Raw genomic sequence first — 21093 nt, 5'->3', positions numbered from 1 at the left:
GGCACCCCACTCCAGTACTCTTGCCTGGAAAATCCCACGGACGGAGGAGCCTGGTGGGCTGCAGTGCATGGGGTCACGAAGAGTCGGACATGAATGAGCGACTTCCCTTTCACTTTTCACTTTCATTCATTGGAGAAGGAAATGGCAACCCACTCCAGTGTTCTTGCCTGGAGAATCCCAGGGACAGGGGAGCCTAGTGGGCTGCCGTCTATGGGGTCGCACAGAGTCGGACATGACTGAAGTGACTTAGCAAGCAACAATAGCTACATATATATATATATATATATATATATATATATATATATAACCACTTACGATCATTTGATCTCTTAATGTAATAGATCAAATGTATAGATATGAAAATATTAAAAAGCCTTTGAATTCATTTGACTCCAACTTGATCATAGCGTGTTATCTTTTTACATGTGCAGTTAGGTTCAGTTAATATTTTATTAGAACTCATCCATATTAATGAGTAAAATAAGGCTCTAATTTCTCTTTTGCACGCTGTTTTTATCTGGTGTTGGTATCAAAATTATACTGGCCTCCTAGGATGATTTGGAGAGCATTTCTTCTGGGAGAGCTTCTATAAGATTGGAATGATCTGTTTCTTGAAAATTTGGCAGAATTTTTTGGATCTGCCAAAAAATTTTTTGTATTCTCTTGGGGAAAATTTTAAATTACTCCTACTTTTCTATAATGGCTTTAGGATTATTTGAGCTTTCTATTTTTCTTGCCACATGTAGTAAATTTTTATAGTTTCTAACAGCTCCTCTGTTCAGTCTTGTCCTCTTCTTCATTTATAATATATTTATTCACTATTACTCTTCTTTTTCTTTAAGGAATTTACCAGAAGTTTTAAATGACCAATATTTGGCTTCATCAGCCTTCTTATAGCTAATGGTGATATATGGTTTTTCTTTTTTTCTCTTCCTTTTTAGATTTTTTGGAGTTCTCTTGTTCTTTTCCTGACATCTATTTTTTTTTAATTGATCTATAGATAATTTTTCCTAATGTCTTAAGTCTGAAACTTAGTTCACTGATTTTCTACTTTCTTCTTTTAAAAGATGCAAGTATTTCAGGCAATAAATATTTGTATAAATGCATATTATAGTATACATATAAAGGCTCTGAAGCATCTTGTTCATTCTACCCACAACCTTGCTTGGATAAATGCCATGTTATGTAAGTCTTTTTATGTATTGCTAGATTTAGCTGGCTAGCATTTCAAGGGTTCTTGTGTTAATATGCCTTATTGTATCATAAGCTATATTGGTCTGTAGTTTCCTTTTCTTGTGATCTTTGGTTTTGGTGTCAAGGTAATACTGGCTTATGATGCTGGAAGTACTTCCTCCTCTTCTGTTTTTTTTGCAAGAGCTATGAAGTGTTGGTATTCGTCTTTTAACTCATGGTTGAAATCACCAGTGCAACCAACTTGGGCTTGTCTTTGTGGGAAGTTTTAAAATCGCTGATTCAATCTCTTTACTTTGTATCAGCATATTCAGATCTTCTGTTTCTTCTAGGGTCATTTTCAGCGGCCTCTGCCTGCCTAGGAGTTTATCCGTTCAATTTAGGTTGTCTGATCTGTTTGCGTATGGTGGTTCATGGCATCCCCTGTGGCCCTTTTTATTTCTGTAGAGTTGGCAGTGGTGTCCCGTCTTTTATTCCCAACGTTAATAGTTTACATCATCTCTTTTTATCTTGGTCAGTCTAACTAAAGGTTGTTGATTATACTGGTCTTTCCAAAGAACCAGCTTTTGGTTTTGTTGATTTTCTCTGTTGTTATTCTATTCTTTATTTCATTTATTATACTCTAACCTCTAATTGCTTCCTTTCTTCTGCTTGATTTGGATTTTGTTTGCTTTTCTTATTCTTATTTCTTAATGTAGAAGATTAGGTTATTCATTAGAGATCTTTTTTCTTTTTTAATATAGACATTTGCATCTATACATTTCACTCCTTTCATTGCTTTATTTCAGTGCTTAAGTTGCAGCCTGTAAGTTTTGGCATGTTGTGGTTTTGTTCTAATTCATCTCAGAGTGTTTTATAACTCTCTGTGACTCCTTCTTTGATTAATAAGAAGTGTGTTGTTTAATTTCTACATATTTGTGACTTCCCCAAATTGTCTTCTCTTATTCATTTCACCCCATTGTGGGAGAAAGGTGAGAACCGTGGCTCAGGTTGTGCACTGCACAACTCCTTGGGGTGGCTTTCACACATAAATGGCAGCCATGGGAGGAAGAGGGCTCCCTGGATGAGGAAGGCTGTCATCTGACACTGGGGCCATCTCCCGGGGCTGGTCTCTGACCCATTATTTCCTCCGTCGTCTGAGACTCCATCTGGCACTCACATTCCATCCTCTGCCCTCACCTTCAAGCTCTTCCCTCTCTCCTTCCCATGGAGAAGCAAGTCCACCTGGCCTGGCCCTTGGCCTGCTCCCCGCCGGTGCTCAGAGCGCATCCACACTCAGCACCCTCCGTACCCTGCCCTGTGCCCCCACCTGCTCCAAATCCTCGCTGGATCCACAGCTCCCAAGGAAGAAGAGCCTTCCCTAGGGATCTCAGCAAGGAGGAGGAGGATGAGAACATCCCCGTTACCTCCCCGCCATCACCCTCCCCAAGAAGACAGAACCCCACTCCCTCCCAACTGCCTCTCCTGAGGACACAGCCACACCAGATAAACTAGCCTGGATCCTGTCAGTGGTCCTCAAGCTGGGAGCCTGGGGCCTTTGGGAGTCTTGGGGCTCCCATCCCAGCCTCCACCCTCTGTGTGAGGACCGTCCCCCACCCCCGGGAGCCCCTAGGGAGACAGCTGTGTTTTCTAAGGTTTCCCAGGGGATGTTCCATAGGCTGAGATGGTTCTCAAGGATAATCGAGAAGCCAAGCTAAATGCAATAGTGGAACTATGGGTACATGTGGTTTCTTCCTTTCTATTTTCTGTAAAATTAAGTAGAGTGAGAAGATAAATGAGTTTTTTTATTTTTATTTTTACTTGGAGGATAATTGCTTTACAATGTTGTATTGGTTTCCACCATACATCAACATGAATCAGCCATAGGTATCCATACGTGACCTCCCTCTTGAACCTGAGAAAGTCTTTATCAATTTAAAATTACACTTCAAGGTTACCATTTTGTTTAGGCGTTCTTTTTTTTTTTTTTAATTTTATTTTAAAACAGACAGGACAACTTGAGTCAGGAGGAGCCGGCAGATGCCTCCGGAATGAAGCCCACGTGTCGTCCGAGTGGGGATTCGAGGCAGCAGCTGGGATCCAGGCTGGGGGCCCGAGCATGTTGGCTGGTGGGTCTGGGCAGCTCTGTTGTCAGTCCTTCGCCCAGCCTGGACCCAGGTTTGTACGCCCTGAGGTCTTAGAATTTAGGGGATCTCTTTAGGGAAAGGAACACAAAACTGTGAATAAAAACTCAGCACACAGTGGATACTTATTTATTTAGCAGGGGATTGTGGGAGAGGAGCCCTGGGCTTTGCATGTCATTAACTCCAAGGGGATTATCTTCTCCAGTTTGGCCTGGACATCCCATCACAGCTCTGCTGGTGGCAGCCAGCCAGGCATGGGCACGGGGTCCAGCCCTGGCTGCCTCCTCGCTGTGATGCCCTGCGGGGTGGCCTTAGCCCTCTGGGGAGGGACTGACGTGTTCCGTGTTCACTGGGTTCTAGAAAGCGGGTGGCGAGAGGCTTATCTTCTAGGAGCTCCTGGGGCTGTTCCCAGCACATGTAGGGGGATATGAGGAGGAGCCAAGGGCCCTGCTGGACAGATGCCCCCATCTGACTCAAAGCTCCACCCATCATTCGTTCTGCATGTCTGGGCTCCAGCGGTGTGCGCAGGCCCAGGGGTTGACCAGGCCTCCCACCCAGACACCGTGGCCACTGCACACCCTGCTCTACATTCTCCTGCCTCCATGCCTCCTCTCCACTAGACAGTCCCTTTTCCCCTGTTTTTCTTCCTCTTTCTATTTCTCTTCTTCCTTCTGGAGGTGCCAGCGTGGGTCAGAGACTGCTTGAAACCCGGACTGTCGGGGTGTCTGTGGGATGACTCGGTGCATGGAGGCCTGGCAGGATGGCGTCGGGGGGCCACGGGCCATGGCGGCTTCCCGAAGAAGGGGACTTGCCAGTGGGGGTGTCCAGCCTGCGCGCAGCCCGTGATGACGAAACACACGCTCACTGGCTGGAGTCGTGTCCCCCCAAACTCATGTCCGCCTGGACCCTCTGAGCGGGGCCTTCCTTGGGAACATGGCTTTTGCAGATGTAATTAATGAAGATGAGGTCTTAACTGAACTGGCAGGGTGGGGGGAGCCTAAATCGGTGACTGGGGTCCAGATGAGGAAAGGAGAGGCCGTGGGGGGGCGGGGCACAGGCAGAGGCAGACCCTGGAGGCTGTGGCTCCAAGCCTGGGCCCCCAAGGGCCACCATAGCGGGAGGGGGAGGAGGGGTCCTCCCCACGCCTTCAAAGAGATCATGTCCCTGCCGAGGCCTTGATGCCTTGATCCCCGACTTCTCACCTCCAGAACTGGGAGACGACCCATTTCTGCTATTTGTTAAGCACCCCATTTGCTGCAGCAGCCCCAGAACCTAACAGGCACGTATGTGTAAGTCACTTTGAGAAACAGTCTCAGGGCGGCCGAGTACTCATGCAGCAGTGCAAGAGGAAAAGCCCCGCCTGTGTTGGTGCCTGAAGCTCAGTGACACAGCGTGTGTCACTGTCAGAGGTGAGACCCGAGAGCCTGTGAGCCCAGGAGAGGTGCGCACGACTCACTCCGGCTAAAACCCTGCTCTGCCCAAGCAGCCAGCTGACCTCTGCCTGCGGGCACCGCAGGAGGCAAGTGTCTGAACGTGAGCAGAAACGTCGGTCACGGATCTGGACACTTCTGCACGTTTGGTTATTCTGCTTTGCCCGAGGAAGAAACTGAGAATTTCAGTCTGTGTTTGCGGAGTTTGTGCATTAGATACAGAACTATTTAGCGGGCTTCACCTCTCCCGCATCATCTATTCTTCCAGCGTTGAACAAATTGCAGTTGTCCAAAACACGCAGAATTCTTGGTATTTGCTAGAATATTAGATCGGAGTTCTTGATATTTGCTGGAATGTTCAATTTCCCTTTGCTTGTCTAGGGGCTTTAAAACTGCTTATATTCTGAAATAGAACAGGTTTTGTTGCTTTGTTTCCCCTCTCACTTAAAAAATAAGCTGGGAAAATAGCCTCAAACTGCCAATGAAGTGTAAACAAATCATGAATTTTTACAACTCCCCAAGTACATGTTTTGCTTCTCAAGTAAGAAACCAAAAGGTAAATGGAGAATCAGTCTAACAAAACAAAACAAAACAAAAATGGAAAATGGAAAATGGAAACCCTTATCACCTAACTGCACTTACTTAGAAACAGGTGAAAATGTAACAGATCACGGACCACAAGATAGAATTTGTATTTAGAGAACTGTTTTGGCAGAAATCTACTGTGAATTATTGATAAATGGGTATACTTTCTGGTGAGCAAACATGTTTCTATCATGCTTAATACTCTTTATTTTAAATCTGAAGTTACAACAAGTGTTGTATGCTTTTAATTAGACTCAGCATCTGGATCCTTTCTAGGTAATCAGTGCAAGATGGGGAGTGCTGGAGCAGGCTTAAACATTAAAAAGTTTTTTCTTGATTAATTAGTAAATGTAATCCTTAAATATTTGGGCACTTTAAAACTATGATTCAGAAGTTCACACTAGTCTTCTTTCAGCCTAGAGAGATGATATAAACCCAGAAGACTCATCACCAGTTCACAGGTGAGTCCTAACAATTTGTCATCGTATCAATGATGACAAATCTCAGTTAGCATTATTAGTGGCAAATCTCCGAAGTCAGTTTGAAATTGCCACAGTGGTGTGGAAATTGACACACCTGAAGTGGGATAGATGCAAAAGACTAAAGTGAAAAATAGATCGTTTTTATTGAGGTTAGTGTCATAATAAAGGTAGAGGTGTAAATAGAGCCCAGGCAGGTAAACTTGATGAGCAGTCCTCCCAATTCCTTTTCCAGACCTTTACACCCTGACCTGCTGTGGCCCGGACACCCTGAGTCTCTAAGCTCATCCCTGTGCTGGAGTGTGGGGCTGGCAGGTGCTGCTTACACGTACGTGCCAGTCGCTCAGTCGTGTGCGACTCTTTGCAATCGCGGGCTATATCCCGCCAGGCTCCTCTGTCCAAGGAATTCTTAAGGCAAGAATACTGGAGTGGGTTACCATTCCCTTTTCCAGGGGACCTTCCTGACCCAGGAATTGAACCCGGGTCTCTTGCAGGCAGATTGTTTACCAGTTGAGCCACCAGGGAGGCCTGGTGCTGCTTAGCGTTCCCCTTTCAGACCTCCAAGTGTTTTCAAAGATTTCCCTCCATGTGATGGACCACAATGACTTCAATTTTCTTTTTTCTTCTCCAGATATCTACTTACAAATGCTGGACCATTGTTTCTCTCTACTGGATAAGAAGTTAATGTTTTTCTCTGAAGTATAAAAAAGCAAACGACTTTGTGAAGTTTATTTTTAAAAAGTGCCAAATGGAAATTGAAATGCTTTTTGAATTGTTTCCATGTCTTGGCTGTTGGGATTAATGCCGCAGTGAACATGTGAGTACAAATATCTTTCCAAGATCCTAATTTCAGTTCTTTTGAATAAAATACCCAGAAGTGAGCTTGCTGGATCATATGGTAACTCTACTTTTAATTTTTTGAAACAAGCTAAATGACAGATGAACAGATAAAGAAAATGTGGTGTATATATATATATATATATGGGAATATTATTTAGTCACTAAGTCATGTCCAACTCTTTGCAACTGCATGGACTGTAGCCCACCAGGCTCCTCTGTCCATGGAATTCTCCAGGCAAGAATACTGGAGTGGGTTGCCATGCCCTCTTCCAGATCTTCCCAACCGAGGGATCGGGCCCCTGTCTCCTGCATTAGCAGGCAGGTTCTTTACCACTGAGCCACCGGGGAAACCCATAAGGGAATATTATTCAGCCATTAAAAAGGAAGGAATCTTTTTTATGTATGCAACAAAGGATGACCCTTGAGGACATTATGCTAAGTGAAAGAAGCCAGACGCAGGACAAATGCTATGTGATTCCACTTACCTGAGGCATCTGAAATAGTCAGACCCATAGCGAGCAGATGGGTGTCGGGCAGGGGCTGGGGAGGGGGGAGTATGGAGCTATAATTCAGGGGGTGTGAGATTTCAGTTGTGCAAGATTAATCAGCCCTAGACATCAACGTGGTACCTATTTGTGTTCTTACAAATCTGTCCAGAGATTAGACTTCATGTTAAATGTTCTTACAAGTGAAAAAGGAACTTTTTGGAAATTCTGGCAGCTAACTTTATTAAGAGTCATACTTAAAAAAAAAAAAAGGTGAAGTCCTGGATTCCCTTGGCTTTCAGGGTTTCGATAAGAATCAAGGTGATGCTATCATTACTGTAGACAGAGAAACCCCTTCCCCCGCCGCCACCAGCACAGTCATTATAAAGGCTGAATGAAAGAAAATAAGCAGAAAGGTAGCAGGACACAGAGGGAAACAAAAACCGCCTCCATGTCTGCTCTGAGGAGCAGACATCCAATCAAGAATGGAACTGTGCTTTGTGAGCGTGTAAGTATTACATGCTTTAGAAATAGCGCTTCTAAATGAATGTTTATGTACTTTTCCTAGATTTAATTAATGCAAGACCTGAAGGGATATTACTACCACTGAGGTTTAGACTAAACCTGGAGATTTCATTCAAGGATTCCTGATAATGTAAAACCATTTGGAGACTCTAAATAAACGTCACATACCAAGCTGGTACCAATTCATAGCATCTGAAAATCTGTAAAAGAATTGAGGAGGAGGCTTTTTCCCCCTTCTGTCCAAGGACCATATGTATGGCAGAAATTTTGGTTTGTGTTGAAATTTTGTTGGAGGGTGAAGCGGGGGTGGAGGGAGTCATATTTTTTAATTTTTTTTTACTTTGGATGGAGTTTCCAAGGCATTCGATTGCCTGTGGACATTTGTAACTTTTAAAAGTAGGATTTTATACATTTACTCAGAGGCCTAGCCTCAGATGATGAGTAAGACTGAGTATTCAGTGCTCTGCATGTATAATTTGGTGTATGTATAATTTTGCTGCCGATGCAGGGTATCTGGGGGGAGGGACGGCACTGTGAATTTCCTTCCAGGTCACTCCACCTGTAAGATACACCTGTTCAAGAGTACCACCCGAGGCAGGGGAGGACAGAACCAAAGGAAGAATAGCTTTACCCGTCCATCCCTCTGTCTACTCACTCTCCATGTTTAGTGAGCACCTGCTGCGTGCCAGGCACTAGACTAATTTGGGACTTGCGGCCCACGTTCAGCGTTCTCAGTTACAGCTTTGTGTGCTTATGACACAACTGTGATTTTCAGAACACTCCTTCCAAAAGTGTTACAACGTGAAGATCTGTGTGGCAATTGAGATCATCAACAAAACCATCTCTCTGAAAAGGCAAGCATTAAAAAAGAAAATTCAGGGCTTCCCTGGTGGCTCAGTGGTAAAGAAACCGCCTGCCAATGCAGGAGACACAGGTTTGATCTCTGATCTGGGGAGATCCCACATGCCGTGGAGCCACTAAGCCCGAGCAACTACTGAGCCTGTGCTCTGAAGCCCATGAGCTGGAACTTCTGAAGCCCGCGTGCCCCAGAGCCTGTGCTCTGCAGCAAGAGAAGCCACCGTGATGAGGTGTCTCCACTAGAGAGCAGCAGGCACTCGCTGCAGCTGGAGGAAAGGCCACGCAGCAAGGAAGACCCGGCACAGCCAGAAAGTAAGTTAGATCATTTAAAAGAAAACAGAAAATTCAGCCCTAAACTGACACACCGACAGCCGAACTCGGTCTCCAGTGAGAACCATGTGTCTCAGAAAACCTTCCAGAAAGCAGAGGAGACTGCCCTGAATATCTGTACACGACAGCACAAGGTAGGAGCCAGAACCATGGCATCTAAATGTAAATGTGGCACATGGGCACGTATTCCAGTTCCCCACAGTGATTTTATTGTAGAAAGCTCGTAAACACTAGTGGGAACAGCAGATCCTTACATCTTGAAGCTCTTTCAAGCTCTTTGACCTTGAAAATCTTTGGCATAGTCAACGTAGATTTCATTGGGTTAGAAGAGCAAATGGCAGGGGTTTTTATGAATTCATTAAAATGACATTCTTAAATATACTCGTAGTTAAGGTTTCATATCGTTGCAGGCCAGAGAGCCGGAAATGCTGATTTAAAAAGTGAAGACCAGGCTTAGCCACTGCTGCTGCTGTTCTAGTTGTTGTTCACTTTGGGCTGGAGTCACCAGAGTAATTCAGAGAAGGCAATGGCAACCCACTCCAGTACTCTTGCCTGGAAAATCCCATGGACGGAGGGGCCTAGTGGGCTGCAGTCCATGGGGTCGCTAGGAGTCGGACACGACTGAGCGACTTCACTTTCACTTTCATGCATTGGAGAAGGAAATGGCAACCCACTCCGGTGTTCTTGCCTGGAGAATCCCAGGGATGGGGAAGCCTGGTGGGCTGCCGTCTATGGGGTCGCACAGAGTCGGATACAACTGAAGTGACTTAGCAGCACCAGAGTAATTGGAGTTTTCTTCACAGCAGTGACTTAAACGCTCTCGTTTCCACCTCTGCTCACACCTCTCTACCCAGGTTGGCACCTCTAAATTCTTGGATGAAAGTGCCTTCCTGAAAACCACTAAGTCAGGAAGTTGATGCTAAGTCAGGGGGAGCTTTTGTCTTGAAGAGAAGGGCAGTTCTGTGTTTTCAGATACAGAAATGGCATCCTGACCTGACCCCACATGGGATGGAAACTGCTGCCACTTCTGCCGGAGTCACCGGAGAGCTGGAGCAAACTGCCCCAGAGTTCCACCTGCTAAAAGATTCTCCTATTCCGTGCCTTTGCGCTGGGAGCAGGACAGGCTGGCGGGGCCCGTGGTCATGCCCCGTCCACAGTCCAGGGCAGACCGCATCCATCTCAGACCCCTGCAGCACAGAGTGCCCCGCTGAGCTGTGACGTCACCCCCTTGGCCAGGCTGGGGTTGCACCGGGGGTGCATGACCCGGAAGCAGCCATCAGCATGTGGGCTGCTGGCCTGGAGAGAACCTGGCCAGGCCTTCTTCCTGGCAGAGGAATTGACTCCTCGTGGTGGCTTGCTAAACTAATCAAATGCTGTCTTTTGAGAAATTTTAACTTGAGACAAAGGAAGTGAATTCTCAGAGTCCAAGTAGAAAGTGGAAGCAGACTCACCTAAAGCAGGAACCTAAGGCACGAGTACTGTGGCTCTGAGGTAACTGCTGGGCCATCAGGGTGGATACCAGCGTCCAGGGGCCGTGGCCATGCATGGCACCCAGCTGTCTGTGGGCAGCCCCATCTACAAAGCACCTTACATCTTAGCATCTGCTTGTTCTCCCTCCCCCTCAAGCTAAAGGCCTAACCCAGGGCTCAGAAGACACACCAGGCATGGCCCTTACCCTGGAGTGATGTCACTGGTGGGTCAACAGAAAATCGCAGTGATTGGAAGCAGGATCTAATGTTTTATCAAAGGATCTGTAATCGACAGTAACTTTCATAATGCTTGTACTCCCTAAGTTCTCAGAAGTCACATCATTTCTCTTCATGAAGTATCCCTCCACATACCTCATTCTTTGTCTTCTCTTAGTGTCCCTGTTCCCCAAAAAAATCCGGCAGAGAAGAGAAACCTGCTTACTTAGCTCCTTAAAGGAAGATCAGAGTTGTCCGGACCAAGCAGGCCGCAAAGCATCCTTTACCAAAGGCGGGATTGCAGCGCCACCTGCTGGAAATTCCTAGCTGTGCTTCCCTTAGCTTTAAATACTAGCTCATCGCAGACTAAGTCAGCGGTCTTCAGACTGAGACCCCCACGGGCACAAAAAGACTTTGAAAGGAGGGTTCAGAAAGATTTAAGGGCACGAATTCCCAGCTGCCCCAATTCCACGTGTTGTCTCTCCTAAAGCAGGTAAACCTGGGACCCCGCCGGCAGTGGAGCCCTCTGCTGGCCTTCCTTCATGTCTTCCTGCTCTCCTTTACAAGACACTCAGAGGGACCCAGACCAAAGGTTTGCATGCCCCCAAAATTCATGAGTTAAGACCTAACACCCCAAGGTATGGTATTTGGAGGTATTTGGGCCTTTTGTAAAGTGATAAGGTCATCATGAATGGGTTTAGTGTCCTTAATAAAAGACCCCAGTGAGCTTTCTGCCATGTGAGGTTATATCGAAAAGATGGCATCTATGAACTGGCATAGGCTTCCCAGGTGGCGCAAGTGGTAAAGAACCTGCCTGCCAACGTGGGGGACATAAGAGACGAGGTCCGGAAAATCCCCTGGAGGAGGGCATGGCAACCCACTCCAGTATTCTTGCCTGGAGAAGACCGCGGACAGAGGACCCTGGCGGGCTACCCTGGGGTTGCAAAGAATTGGACATGACTGAATGGGAAATAGATGGGGAAACAGTGGAAACAGTGTCAGACTTTATTTTTGGGGGCTCCAAAATCACTGCAGATGGTGACTGCAGGCATGAAATTAAAAGACACTTACTCCTTGGAAGGAAAGTTATGACCAACCTAGATAGCATATTCAAAAGCAGAGACATTACTTTGCCAACAAAGGTCCATCTAGTCAAGGCTATGGTTTATCCAGTGGTCATGTATGGATGTGAGAGTTGGACTGTGAAGAAAGCTGAGCGCCGAAGAATTGATGCTTTTGAACTGTGGTGTTGGAGAAGACTCTTGAGAGTCCCTTGGACTGCAAGGAGATCCAACCAGTCCATTCTGAAGGAGATCAGCCCTGGGATTTCTTTGGAAGGAATGATGCTGAAGCTGAAACTCCAGTACTTTGGCCACCTCATGCGAAGAGTTGACTCATTGGAAAAGACTGATGCTGGGAGGGGTTGGGGGCAGGAGGAGAAGGGGATGACAGAGGATGAGATGGCTGGATGGCATCACTGACTCGATGGACGTGAGTCTCAGTGAACTCCGGGAGTTGGTGATGGACAGGGAGGCCTGGTGTGCTGCGATTCATGGGGTCACAAAGAGTCAGACACGACTGAGCGACTGAACTGAACTGAACTGAAGAGACTTAGCACACACATGAACCAGGAAGTGGGCTGTCACCAGACACAGAACCTAGTGACACCTAGAGCTGGGACTTCCAGCCTCCAGAACTATGTGAAATAAATTCTTCTTGTTTATAAGCCACTCAGCCTGTGGCATTCTGTTATAGCAGCCAGAACAGACCCAGACACTCAACACCAGTCACTGTTCTAAGTGCTAAATTGCTCCAAGCAAAGGGACAGTTTGAAATACAGTTTGAAAGTATGTTATTGGGGAATGCCTCCTCATTCAAGACCACCTGTCTGTTGCATAGTTTGCTTTATTTCTAGGGGCAAGAGGTAGAAAGTTCCACCTCTGACAATTAACATTGTATTTCCCAGTAAAAGAGTTCAATATCAAGAGTAAAATTTGCATTTTCTTAACTTTTATTCAGATTTTCAGGATAAACATTTTCATTAACTCTTGCCAAATGATTATTAGGTACTGTAAATGCATATTCATTTTTTACTTCCTCTTTGACCTTATTAATTTTCACCACATGCCCATAAAATTTTAGTAAACAGGTAATGTGTTATGGATTCTACTCTAAATCACCTTTTTGCTGTATTTTCACCTAATCCTGTCTCATTCTAGCAATGATCTCATTTATAGATACCTGAATTAATTTTTAAAAAACTCAATAGATATGAGTAAAGGATTCATTTCCAATAAATTACTTTAAGTTGCTAAAAATTCTTTACCAAAGCATATATATAGGAGTTTTATCAATCGTGTATTACTAATAATTGTAATGAGAATTTGTTGTTGTTGTTGTTCAGTTGCTAAGTCACGTCTGACTCTTTGCGAGCCCATGGACTACAGCACACCAGCAGGCTTCCCTGTGCTTCACTATCTCCTGGAGTTTGCTTAGATTCATGTCCAATGAAGTCGGTGATGCCAACCAACCATCTCATCCTCTGCTGCCCTCTTCTCCTTTTGTCTTCAGTCCTTCCCAGCATCAGGTCTTTTCCAGTAAGTCAGTTCTTCGCATCAGATGGCTACAGTATTGGAGCTTCAGCTTCAGCATCAGTCCTTCCAGTGAATATTCAGGATTGATTTCCTTTAGGATTGACTGTTTTGATCTCCTTGCAGTGCAAGGGAATCTTAAGAGTCTTCTCCAGCACCGCAATTCAAAGGCATCAGTTCTTTGGATCTCAGCCTTTTTTATGGTCCAACTCTCACATCCATACATGACTACTGGAAAAATCATAGCTTTGACTACACGGACCTTTGTTGACAAAGCATTGTCTTTGCTTTTAAACACACTGCCTAGATTGGTCATAGCTTTCCTTCCAAGGAGCAACCGTCTTTTAATTTCATGGCTGTAGTCACTGTCTGGAGTGATTTAACCCAGAGGAAAAAGTTTAACACTTAGAACTTTCTAGTTATAGGGAAGTAAATGCTAATTTAAATTTTATACATATTCTGTTGCAAAGTATGATAGGATTATCAATAAAAAACTCTCAAGTATAAATGTGTTACAACTTGACAAAATTCTGTGAGAGATATGGATGGAAACAGGATTTTGAAGGAAAAACAAATCGTGAAAATTTAGGTAAAATTTCTAATAAGATTTTATAACATATTTACAGGATATGGGAAACTACATCTCTTGCAACTATTAAACTTGTTATTACAACAACAATACAGAATGTAGGGGCGGTAAAAGTTTTGCCAAACATGAGGGGTAACTCTAACAGAAGGAAAAGAAGGCGTCAGAGGATAAGATGGTTGAATGGCATCACCAATGCAATGGACATGAACTTGGGCAAACTCTGGGAGGTCGTGAAGGACAGGGAGGCCTAGCGTGCTCAGTCTGCTGCTGCTGCTGCTAAGTCGCTTCAGTCGTGTCCAACTCTGTGCGACCCCATAGACGGCAGCCTGCGAGGCTCAGCCATCCCTGGGATTCTCCAGGCAAGAACACCAGAGTGGGTTGCCATTTCCTTCTCCAGTGCATGAAAGTGAAAGGTGAAAGTGAAGTCGCTCAGCCGTGTCTGACTCTTAGTGACCCCATGGACTGCAGCCTTCCAGGCTCCTCCGTCCATGGGATTTTCCAAGCAAGAGTACTGGAGTGGGGTGCCATTGCCTTCTCCCATGCTCAGTCTATGGGCTCTCAAAGAGTCAGACACGACTGGACGACTGAACAACACCACCACTCTAACAGATAATCGTACCCCCAAGGATCCTTGGAAGGGTTAAAAAGATGATAGCAGACGCTCAATAAGTAAAAGTGGCTCTACTTCCTTCATTGAAGTGAAGTCGCTCAGTCGTGTTCGACTCTTTGTGACCCCATGGACTGTAGCCTATTACGCTCTTCCGTCCATGGGATTTTCCAGGCAAGAGTACTGGAATGGGTTGCCATTTCCTTCTCCAGAGGATCTCCCTGACCCAGGGATCGAACCGAGGTCTTCCGCACTGCAGGCAGACAGTTTACCATCTGAGCCACCAGGGAAGTCAGTCCTTGTGATTACTGGATTTAAATACTAAAATATTTCCTCTCTCAGTCATGGTGCTGGTGAAGGACTGGCGAACCAAGTGGCAAAGCGTGAAACTGCTGCACATCCCGCACGCCCCGTAGGAGCTGCGCCGCGGGGATGAGACTGTCGGCGGGAGGTCTGGGTTTTTTTTTTTTCCTCCCCCAAAGCCTGAGGGTTCGGGGGTGTGTGGGCGACCCAATTTCAGACCCCACCCTGCACCAAAGACCACCTCTCAAACCTCATAGAGAGGGAGGTAGAGGGAGGTCACCACCTGGGCAGGTGCTCTGGAGCCCCGCCTCCCCGGCTTCCGCCCCGCCCCCCAGTTTCAGCCCCGCCCCATCCCTGCCCCGCCTCCCCGGCTTCAGCCCCGCCCCGCCGAACTCACGTACCGCGCGGTGAAGAGCGGGGAGACGGTGGGGCGGGGCGACGCTATCCCCAGAAAGGCCCAGGATTGGTGGACGGCACGGCGGCGGGGGCGGGGCGACGCCGGCTCTTCCGGAAGGGACCCCTGATTGGTGGGGGGTGGGCGGGACGGGGGCGTGCCCGTCCTGGGGGCGTGGCCTGAGCACGTGGTGCGGAACTGGCGCTGCAGCTGCGGGCGGGTGAGCGGCCTTCCCCGGGTGGAGAGGTCCCCGAGGGCGGCGGGAGCGGGAGGCTAGGCTAGCAATGTGGGGCCGCGGGCCGCCTCCGGAGGAGCAAGGGAGAACGGGCGCGGTTGGGGAGCCGCTGATGCCGGCCCGCCCCATGGCCGTCCCAAATGGCAGGAGAGTGTGTTGGGTCAAAAGACAGCCCATTCCGCTCGGAGGTCGGAGCTCTGGGGTTGCGGGTGGCGCGCCGGCCTGCCGACCCTCCCGGGGCGAGGCCCGCAGAGAACGAAAGCCTGGCTCTTCCCGCGGAGCCCTTGGCGGAGGCCGAAGGTTGGTGCTGCGCCCGCGGGGCGGAGGCCCGGGGTCGGGGGTCTCTAACCCCGCGTCCTCACTTGAGGCCGGGAGGTTGCTCTGAGGCAGCGTCCGCCTTCCCACCGGTCAGGTGCGGTGATGCTTGGTCCCCGGTCGGCCTGCACTGAGTCCTTGAGACCCTGGGCCTCGCGGGCAGGGCCTTCGACCCGCCGCCGCCTCACGCAGGGGATCCTGGTGCTGACTCAGCGGTCTGGTGGAGGTTTCTTCATGCCTTTGTTGTCCCTGGTGTTGGCAGGGAGGAGTGGCCGAGAGTCATTTTGTAGACCTGTATGTTTGCGATTGGACAAACTAGAGGGTTCCGCCCCTATTTTAGTGGCTTTTACGCAGACTTGAAGCCACGATTCTGGTGTGTGTTTAGTCTCCTCCTGTGTCTTGAGTTAATGAGGGACAGGATGGGGCACTCATAACTGGAGGAACCTTTTGTAGGTGTCACTGGATGGTCCCGGGTACTCCCCTGTCACTCCTTCCTCTCACACTAATTCACTGCCAAGGCTGTTACTCCCTGGAACCTTAGATTTCAAGAGTGCCGTCTGCCTAGCACTCTTCGATTTGGTAATACTTGCTTTTATTCCCTCCAGCTCAACACTTTTACCCTCGTCAATGGGGTTCACCAGGACATATAAAAGTGGTCCTATCTAATGGATTTGGTGCTGGCAGTAGTGAAACAGGAAAAACCCGACTGTGAGTGGGAGGGAGAAATGGACCTGGCCCCACCTCTCTGGGTGAGCAGTTCAGAACAGCAGTAGCTTTTCTCTGGCCCTGGTGAGGTGGCAGGCCATGCTGAACAATCTGCTCTCTGTTTACTCTCCTTTGGTTAAAAAAAAAAAAAATGCAACTTTGATAGTTCTATCTTTGACTTTAGCTGGAAGGCCATTGCTTAATCGGTTCACAAAGAATATGGTATTAATGAGAATTTATCACAATGAGCGTGGGATTTGTGCTATTTAATGACCAGAAACTCAAATGAAAAGTACCTGACTTAGTGTAGTTTCCTGCTAAATAGAGTTTCTTTTGTGATTGAAAACTTTGACTTATGTGCAGTGCCTCTGCATTTATGACCCCGTCATTGAGATAAAGGAGAAGGAAATGGCACCCCACTCCAGTACTCTTGCCTGAAAAGTCCCATGGACGGAGGAGCCTGGTAGGCTGCAGTCCATGGGGTCGATAGGAGTTGGACAGGACTGAGAGACTTCACTTTCATTTTTCACTTTCACTTTTCACTTTCATGTATTGGAGAAGGAATGGCAACCCACTCCAGTATTCTTGCCTGGAGAATCCCAGGGACCCTGGAGCCTGGTGAGCTGCCGTCTATGGGGTCACACAGAGTCGGACACGACTGAAGCAACTTAGCAGCAGCGGCATTAAGATAAGGCCCTCAGCTGAAACAACCTGAGCTGGCTGGGAGGCCTGTGTACTCTGTCGCTGATGCTGGAAGAGGATTTTCCTTACTGAACTCTCACTGCACATCCACGGTCTGCTGCCAGGCTTCATGACTCTGAATTAAGTCCCTCGTCTGTTGGAGCTCCTCGTGGCTCTGACAGTAAAGAATCTGCCTACGGTGCAGTAGACCAGGGTTCAATTTCTGGGCCAGGAAGATCCCCTAGAGAAGGGCCACCTACTCCAGTATTCTTGCCTGGAGAATCCCATAGACAGAGGAGCCTGGTGGGCTACAGTCCATGGAGTCACAAAGAGTCAGACAGGACTGAGCAGCTAATATTTTCACTTCTTTCTGTTTAGATGTGACTTCAAAGTCCTAAACGGAGAAAAAGATACTCTTTAACTGCAGTGTGTCCATACATGGGTGCTTGTCTGGTGTCTCGCTCCAGAGATCAGTTAGCAGGGTCTTGTGACTCTGAGCTGCAGTTCTAAAATACTTCCCTTCACTGTGGTGCTGAGTTTGCTCCCGGTCCCTGAGCTCTTCTCAGTCGCTGCTGAGGCTTGAATCTTGCCATGTGATGGAAGATGAGTTGTCACTTGGAAGAATCGGGGGGAGCTCCTTCTGAAAGTCCCAGTTCTGAGATTTTCTTTATCTCGTGTGAGTTCCAGTTTTTAAAGATGCTGACTCAAATGGCACCTTCTCCCCTGTTTCGGTAAGGTGGAGCAGGATGTGTTTGGTCTCCAGCAGGAGGAGCTGGGTGTTAGACAATGCACTTGGGGAGGTGGACGCTTGTGTTCCCTCATCCCGGTGGACTTTCACACGCTGTCCTAGCCGTTTCTGGACCTGGGTTGTCAGTTTCCTTAACCTGAACCCACGTTCCTCTCCTTGGATCTTGGGTGCTGTGCTGGTTGGTTTGCAGTATAGGGACACATGTGACATTTTTGCTGAGAGCCTTGGAGTGATTATTTCCTCTGTGGTAGTAGTAAGTGGGAAGTTCTCTGTGTGCTTTGAGGGTAAAATTAAATTTTTTTAAAAAGTGTTAAGAACAGTGGTGCATCAGTACTCCTGGAAAGTACCTGCTTTTAATTATATCAGATTGTCTTCAACTCAGGCCCTTGCTTCAGTTACCTGCCATTCTGTCACACAATTCCTCGGTACTTTTCTTTCTGAAAAAAAAAAAGGAAAGAAAGAATGGTGATCAGCCTGAGCCTCTGACTGCTTTCCCAAGACGTTGTCTCTACTGAGGTCACTTCCTGGAGCCCTCGTGACGGCCGTGTCCTGTGCTATCGGGGCGGGGTGCAATTTATGATCCTGAACAAGTGCCTCCGGGGCCTGAGGATCAGTCAGGCCCTGTCTTGAGGCAGCACTGACAGGTTCTTCTTCTTCCCCGGAGTCTCCAGGATCTGTGGTCTGGTTGAAAGATGTCGGCCCTCACCACCCTGTTTAAGTACGTGGACGAAAATCAGGATCGGTATGTTAAGGTAAGGGAGCGTGTAGTGACTGTTCGCATTCAGTTTAATCCCGTAGAACCCAGGGAAACTTCAAGGAGCTAATATGATTGATGATGTTCTAATCAAGTATTAACAATGCTGTCTAGGCAGAGAAAGACAAATGCTAGTGTGATCTCACTTATATGTGGAATCTGAAAAAGGTGAACTCAGAGAAGCGAAGAGTCGAACCCTGGTTGCCAGGGACCGAGGGGTGGGGAGATGGGGGTTTGGCCTAAGGGTACTGACCTGTTACGAGATGAATAAGTTCTGGGGATCCAGTGCACTGTGTGGTGAATATAGTTACCAGTACTCTGTTGTGTGTTTGAATAGATGTTAAGTCTTGCCCCCCCAAACCAAAAAAAAAGGTAACTTAAATTGTGTATTGTCGAGAGGTCTTTTCCTCTGCTTTCTCATTACAGTATGTAAGTTACTCTTTTGACTTTTGATAGAAACTCTTAATACATGTTTCTAGAAAGCAAAGCTAATTCAGGATTTTTGTCTGGTCTTGTGATAGATATAAAGAACTATCTTACATTGCATGTTTTAAATGATTCAGTAATCTTATATGTTAATCTGTTTCTTGATGTTAACGTAAAGAGCCATGCATTAAAATCACCTTTGGTAGACATATTTCAGGTGAAATCTTTCCAGTTCTCATTTGAAAAATTATATTTTAGAGAGCATGGCCATTCTCAGGATGATAAATAAGGGAACTTGGACTTTGAAGATATTGGGTATTTTCTGTATCTTTCAGTTTCAATTTTGTCAGAACCAGATATAAACATGTTCATGAAACTTACACATTTCATAAAAAAAACTTACACGTCTTGCAACCTGATCGTGTTTGGTGGTTAACGAGTCTCCTGTCATTTTGTATAGTTCTTGGTATGGGGTCAGTGCAAAGCGTCCTTATATCTTAAACAGAAAGCAGATGTCACAGATCTCTTCCCCCATGTCTGGGCAGCAGGATCCAGACGGAGCAGACAGCTCTGTGGGCCTGAAAATGGCCCACCCGTGAGCGCCTTCGTCCCTCCCAGAGCAGCTTTTCCAAATCCCTTTTGCTTGTTCTCCACCCACAGAAGCTTGCGGAATGGGTGGCCATCCAGAGTGTGTCAGCGTGGCCAGAGAAGAGAGGCGAGATCCGCAGGATGATGGAGGTGGCGGCCGCCGACATCAAGCAGCTGGGCGGCTCTGTGGAGCTGGTGGACATCGGGACCCAGAAGGTGGGCGGGATGGGAGCTTTCCTGGGCGGCTCCGTGGAGCTGGTGGGCTTCGGGACCCAGAAAGTGGGCCGTGGGGCCGGATGGGAGCTTTATTGAGGGGTTGGCAGGACTTGGCAGGTCCTCACAAGTTCTGAAGGCTTTGCTGCAGATAAATCACTGGTGTTTATTGTGTCTTAGTAACTTATGTATTTGTTTATTTTCGATTGCGCTGGGCCTTGGTTGCTGTGCGGGCTCTTCTCTCGTTGAGGCAAGCAGGGTTGCTCTCTAGTCGAGGTGCACAGGCTTCTTACCGCGGTGGCTTCTCTGGTTGCAGAGCACGGGCTTTAGGGTGCACAGGCTTCTGTGGTTTCGGCTCCCAGACTCTGGGCACAGGCTCGGTAGTTGTGGCACACGGGCTTGGTTGCTCCATGACATGTGGGATCTTGCAGGACCAGGGATCAAACCCGTGTCTCCCGCATTAGCAGGCAGGTTCTTTTACCACTGAGCCACCAGGGAAGCCCAACTTGCTGGTCTTTCAAACAAGCACAGGTGGCCTGATTTGGATGCTAAACCGGGTGGCTTCTTGAGTCCGAGTGCACCAAGCTTCACAATACCCATCGTGTTCCTCCAGGGAGGGGAACTGTTGAGGGTTAGCCAAGAGGAAGCAAACAGAATGGCCCTTCCTACATGAGCTGAGGTTCCTCCCCCGAAGCCAGGCGGCCTTCAGACCAGGAAGGTACACTCTGCCCATTAGATGCAAAGCTAATGAAGACGCCCACTCACTCACAGCCACTGTGTCCCCAGTGTCAGGATTGATAAAACAGCGCTTTTTTCATGACTCAGTTCCTGGGAAAGAGCGACTTTAGGTGTGGGGCACTGGGCTCAGTTGCCTTCTAATGCAGGAATCTGACAGACTCCAACTTGAATGAGTGATCTCGCTGTGCGCTCCCTTATTCTGCTGTTTTCGTTTCAGATGATGTCAGCCCCGTGTTAACTACATGTTTCGTGCCATGCATTGTCAGCAGTTGTAATACTCCTTTATGTTGCAGGGCTGACTGGGTTTGGCTTATCTTGGTTCTCTTGTCTGATGATTTAGGTGTTGGTTGAAATCACAGTCCTGGGATTTGAGAAGTGGGCGTTCAGCCCGGTCTGCTCTTCTCGTAAATGGAAGGACCCAGAGGCTCAGACAGGCTCTGTCTCCCTGGGAAGCAGTAGTAGGTCCATGGCAAAGGAGGTTACAGTCTGGGCCTTCCGATTCCAGTCCAGTTTGCATATGAGACTTCTGCTGACCACAGACTGAATAGTTGATTTAAGGTTACTTAAGATATGTTGCAACTTCCTGGCGCTTTCCCCACTCCTCACTGTGAGAGGACAGACCAGTATTCCTGGAGTTGTTTTCTGTTAGGAGCATACTTGTCATGCTTCCTCTCC

General features: G+C 47.4%; 1 protein-coding gene across 19 annotated transcripts in view; it reads left to right on the top strand.

The window, feature by feature from the left end:
• CNDP2 (carnosine dipeptidase 2) overlaps nucleotides 1-21093 on the top strand; it is a 42622-nt gene that overhangs the window by 13110 nt on the left and 8419 nt on the right. For 2 of the 19 annotated variants that reach the window (XM_086372575.1, XM_086372576.1), the window contains 3 exons: nucleotides 6440-6625; nucleotides 18371-18451; nucleotides 19540-19683. In XM_086372575.1, the coding sequence (XP_086228701.1) occupies nucleotides 18392-18451; nucleotides 19540-19683 (204 nt within the window). In that variant the 5' untranslated portion in view covers nucleotides 6440-6625; nucleotides 18371-18391. Of the gene's footprint in view, nucleotides 1-3178; nucleotides 3349-5744; nucleotides 5791-6439; nucleotides 6626-7701; nucleotides 8981-12935; nucleotides 13129-15204; nucleotides 15551-16170; nucleotides 16315-18363; nucleotides 18452-19539; nucleotides 19684-21093 lie in introns of those variants that run through there. The other 17 variants (XM_086372569.1, XM_086372571.1, XM_086372574.1 and 14 more) reach the window with 17 other exon arrangements.

This window comes from Bos grunniens, chromosome 24 (assembly GCF_055505025.1).
Source record: "Bos grunniens cultivar Pamir isolate PY7600 chromosome 24, Bosgru_T2T1.0, whole genome shotgun sequence".
In the NCBI taxonomy this organism is placed as follows: Eukaryota; Metazoa; Chordata; class Mammalia; order Artiodactyla; family Bovidae; genus Bos; species Bos grunniens.
The sequence above is the reverse complement of the archived record's forward strand: the minus strand, read 5'-3'. Positions and strand labels throughout refer to the sequence as shown.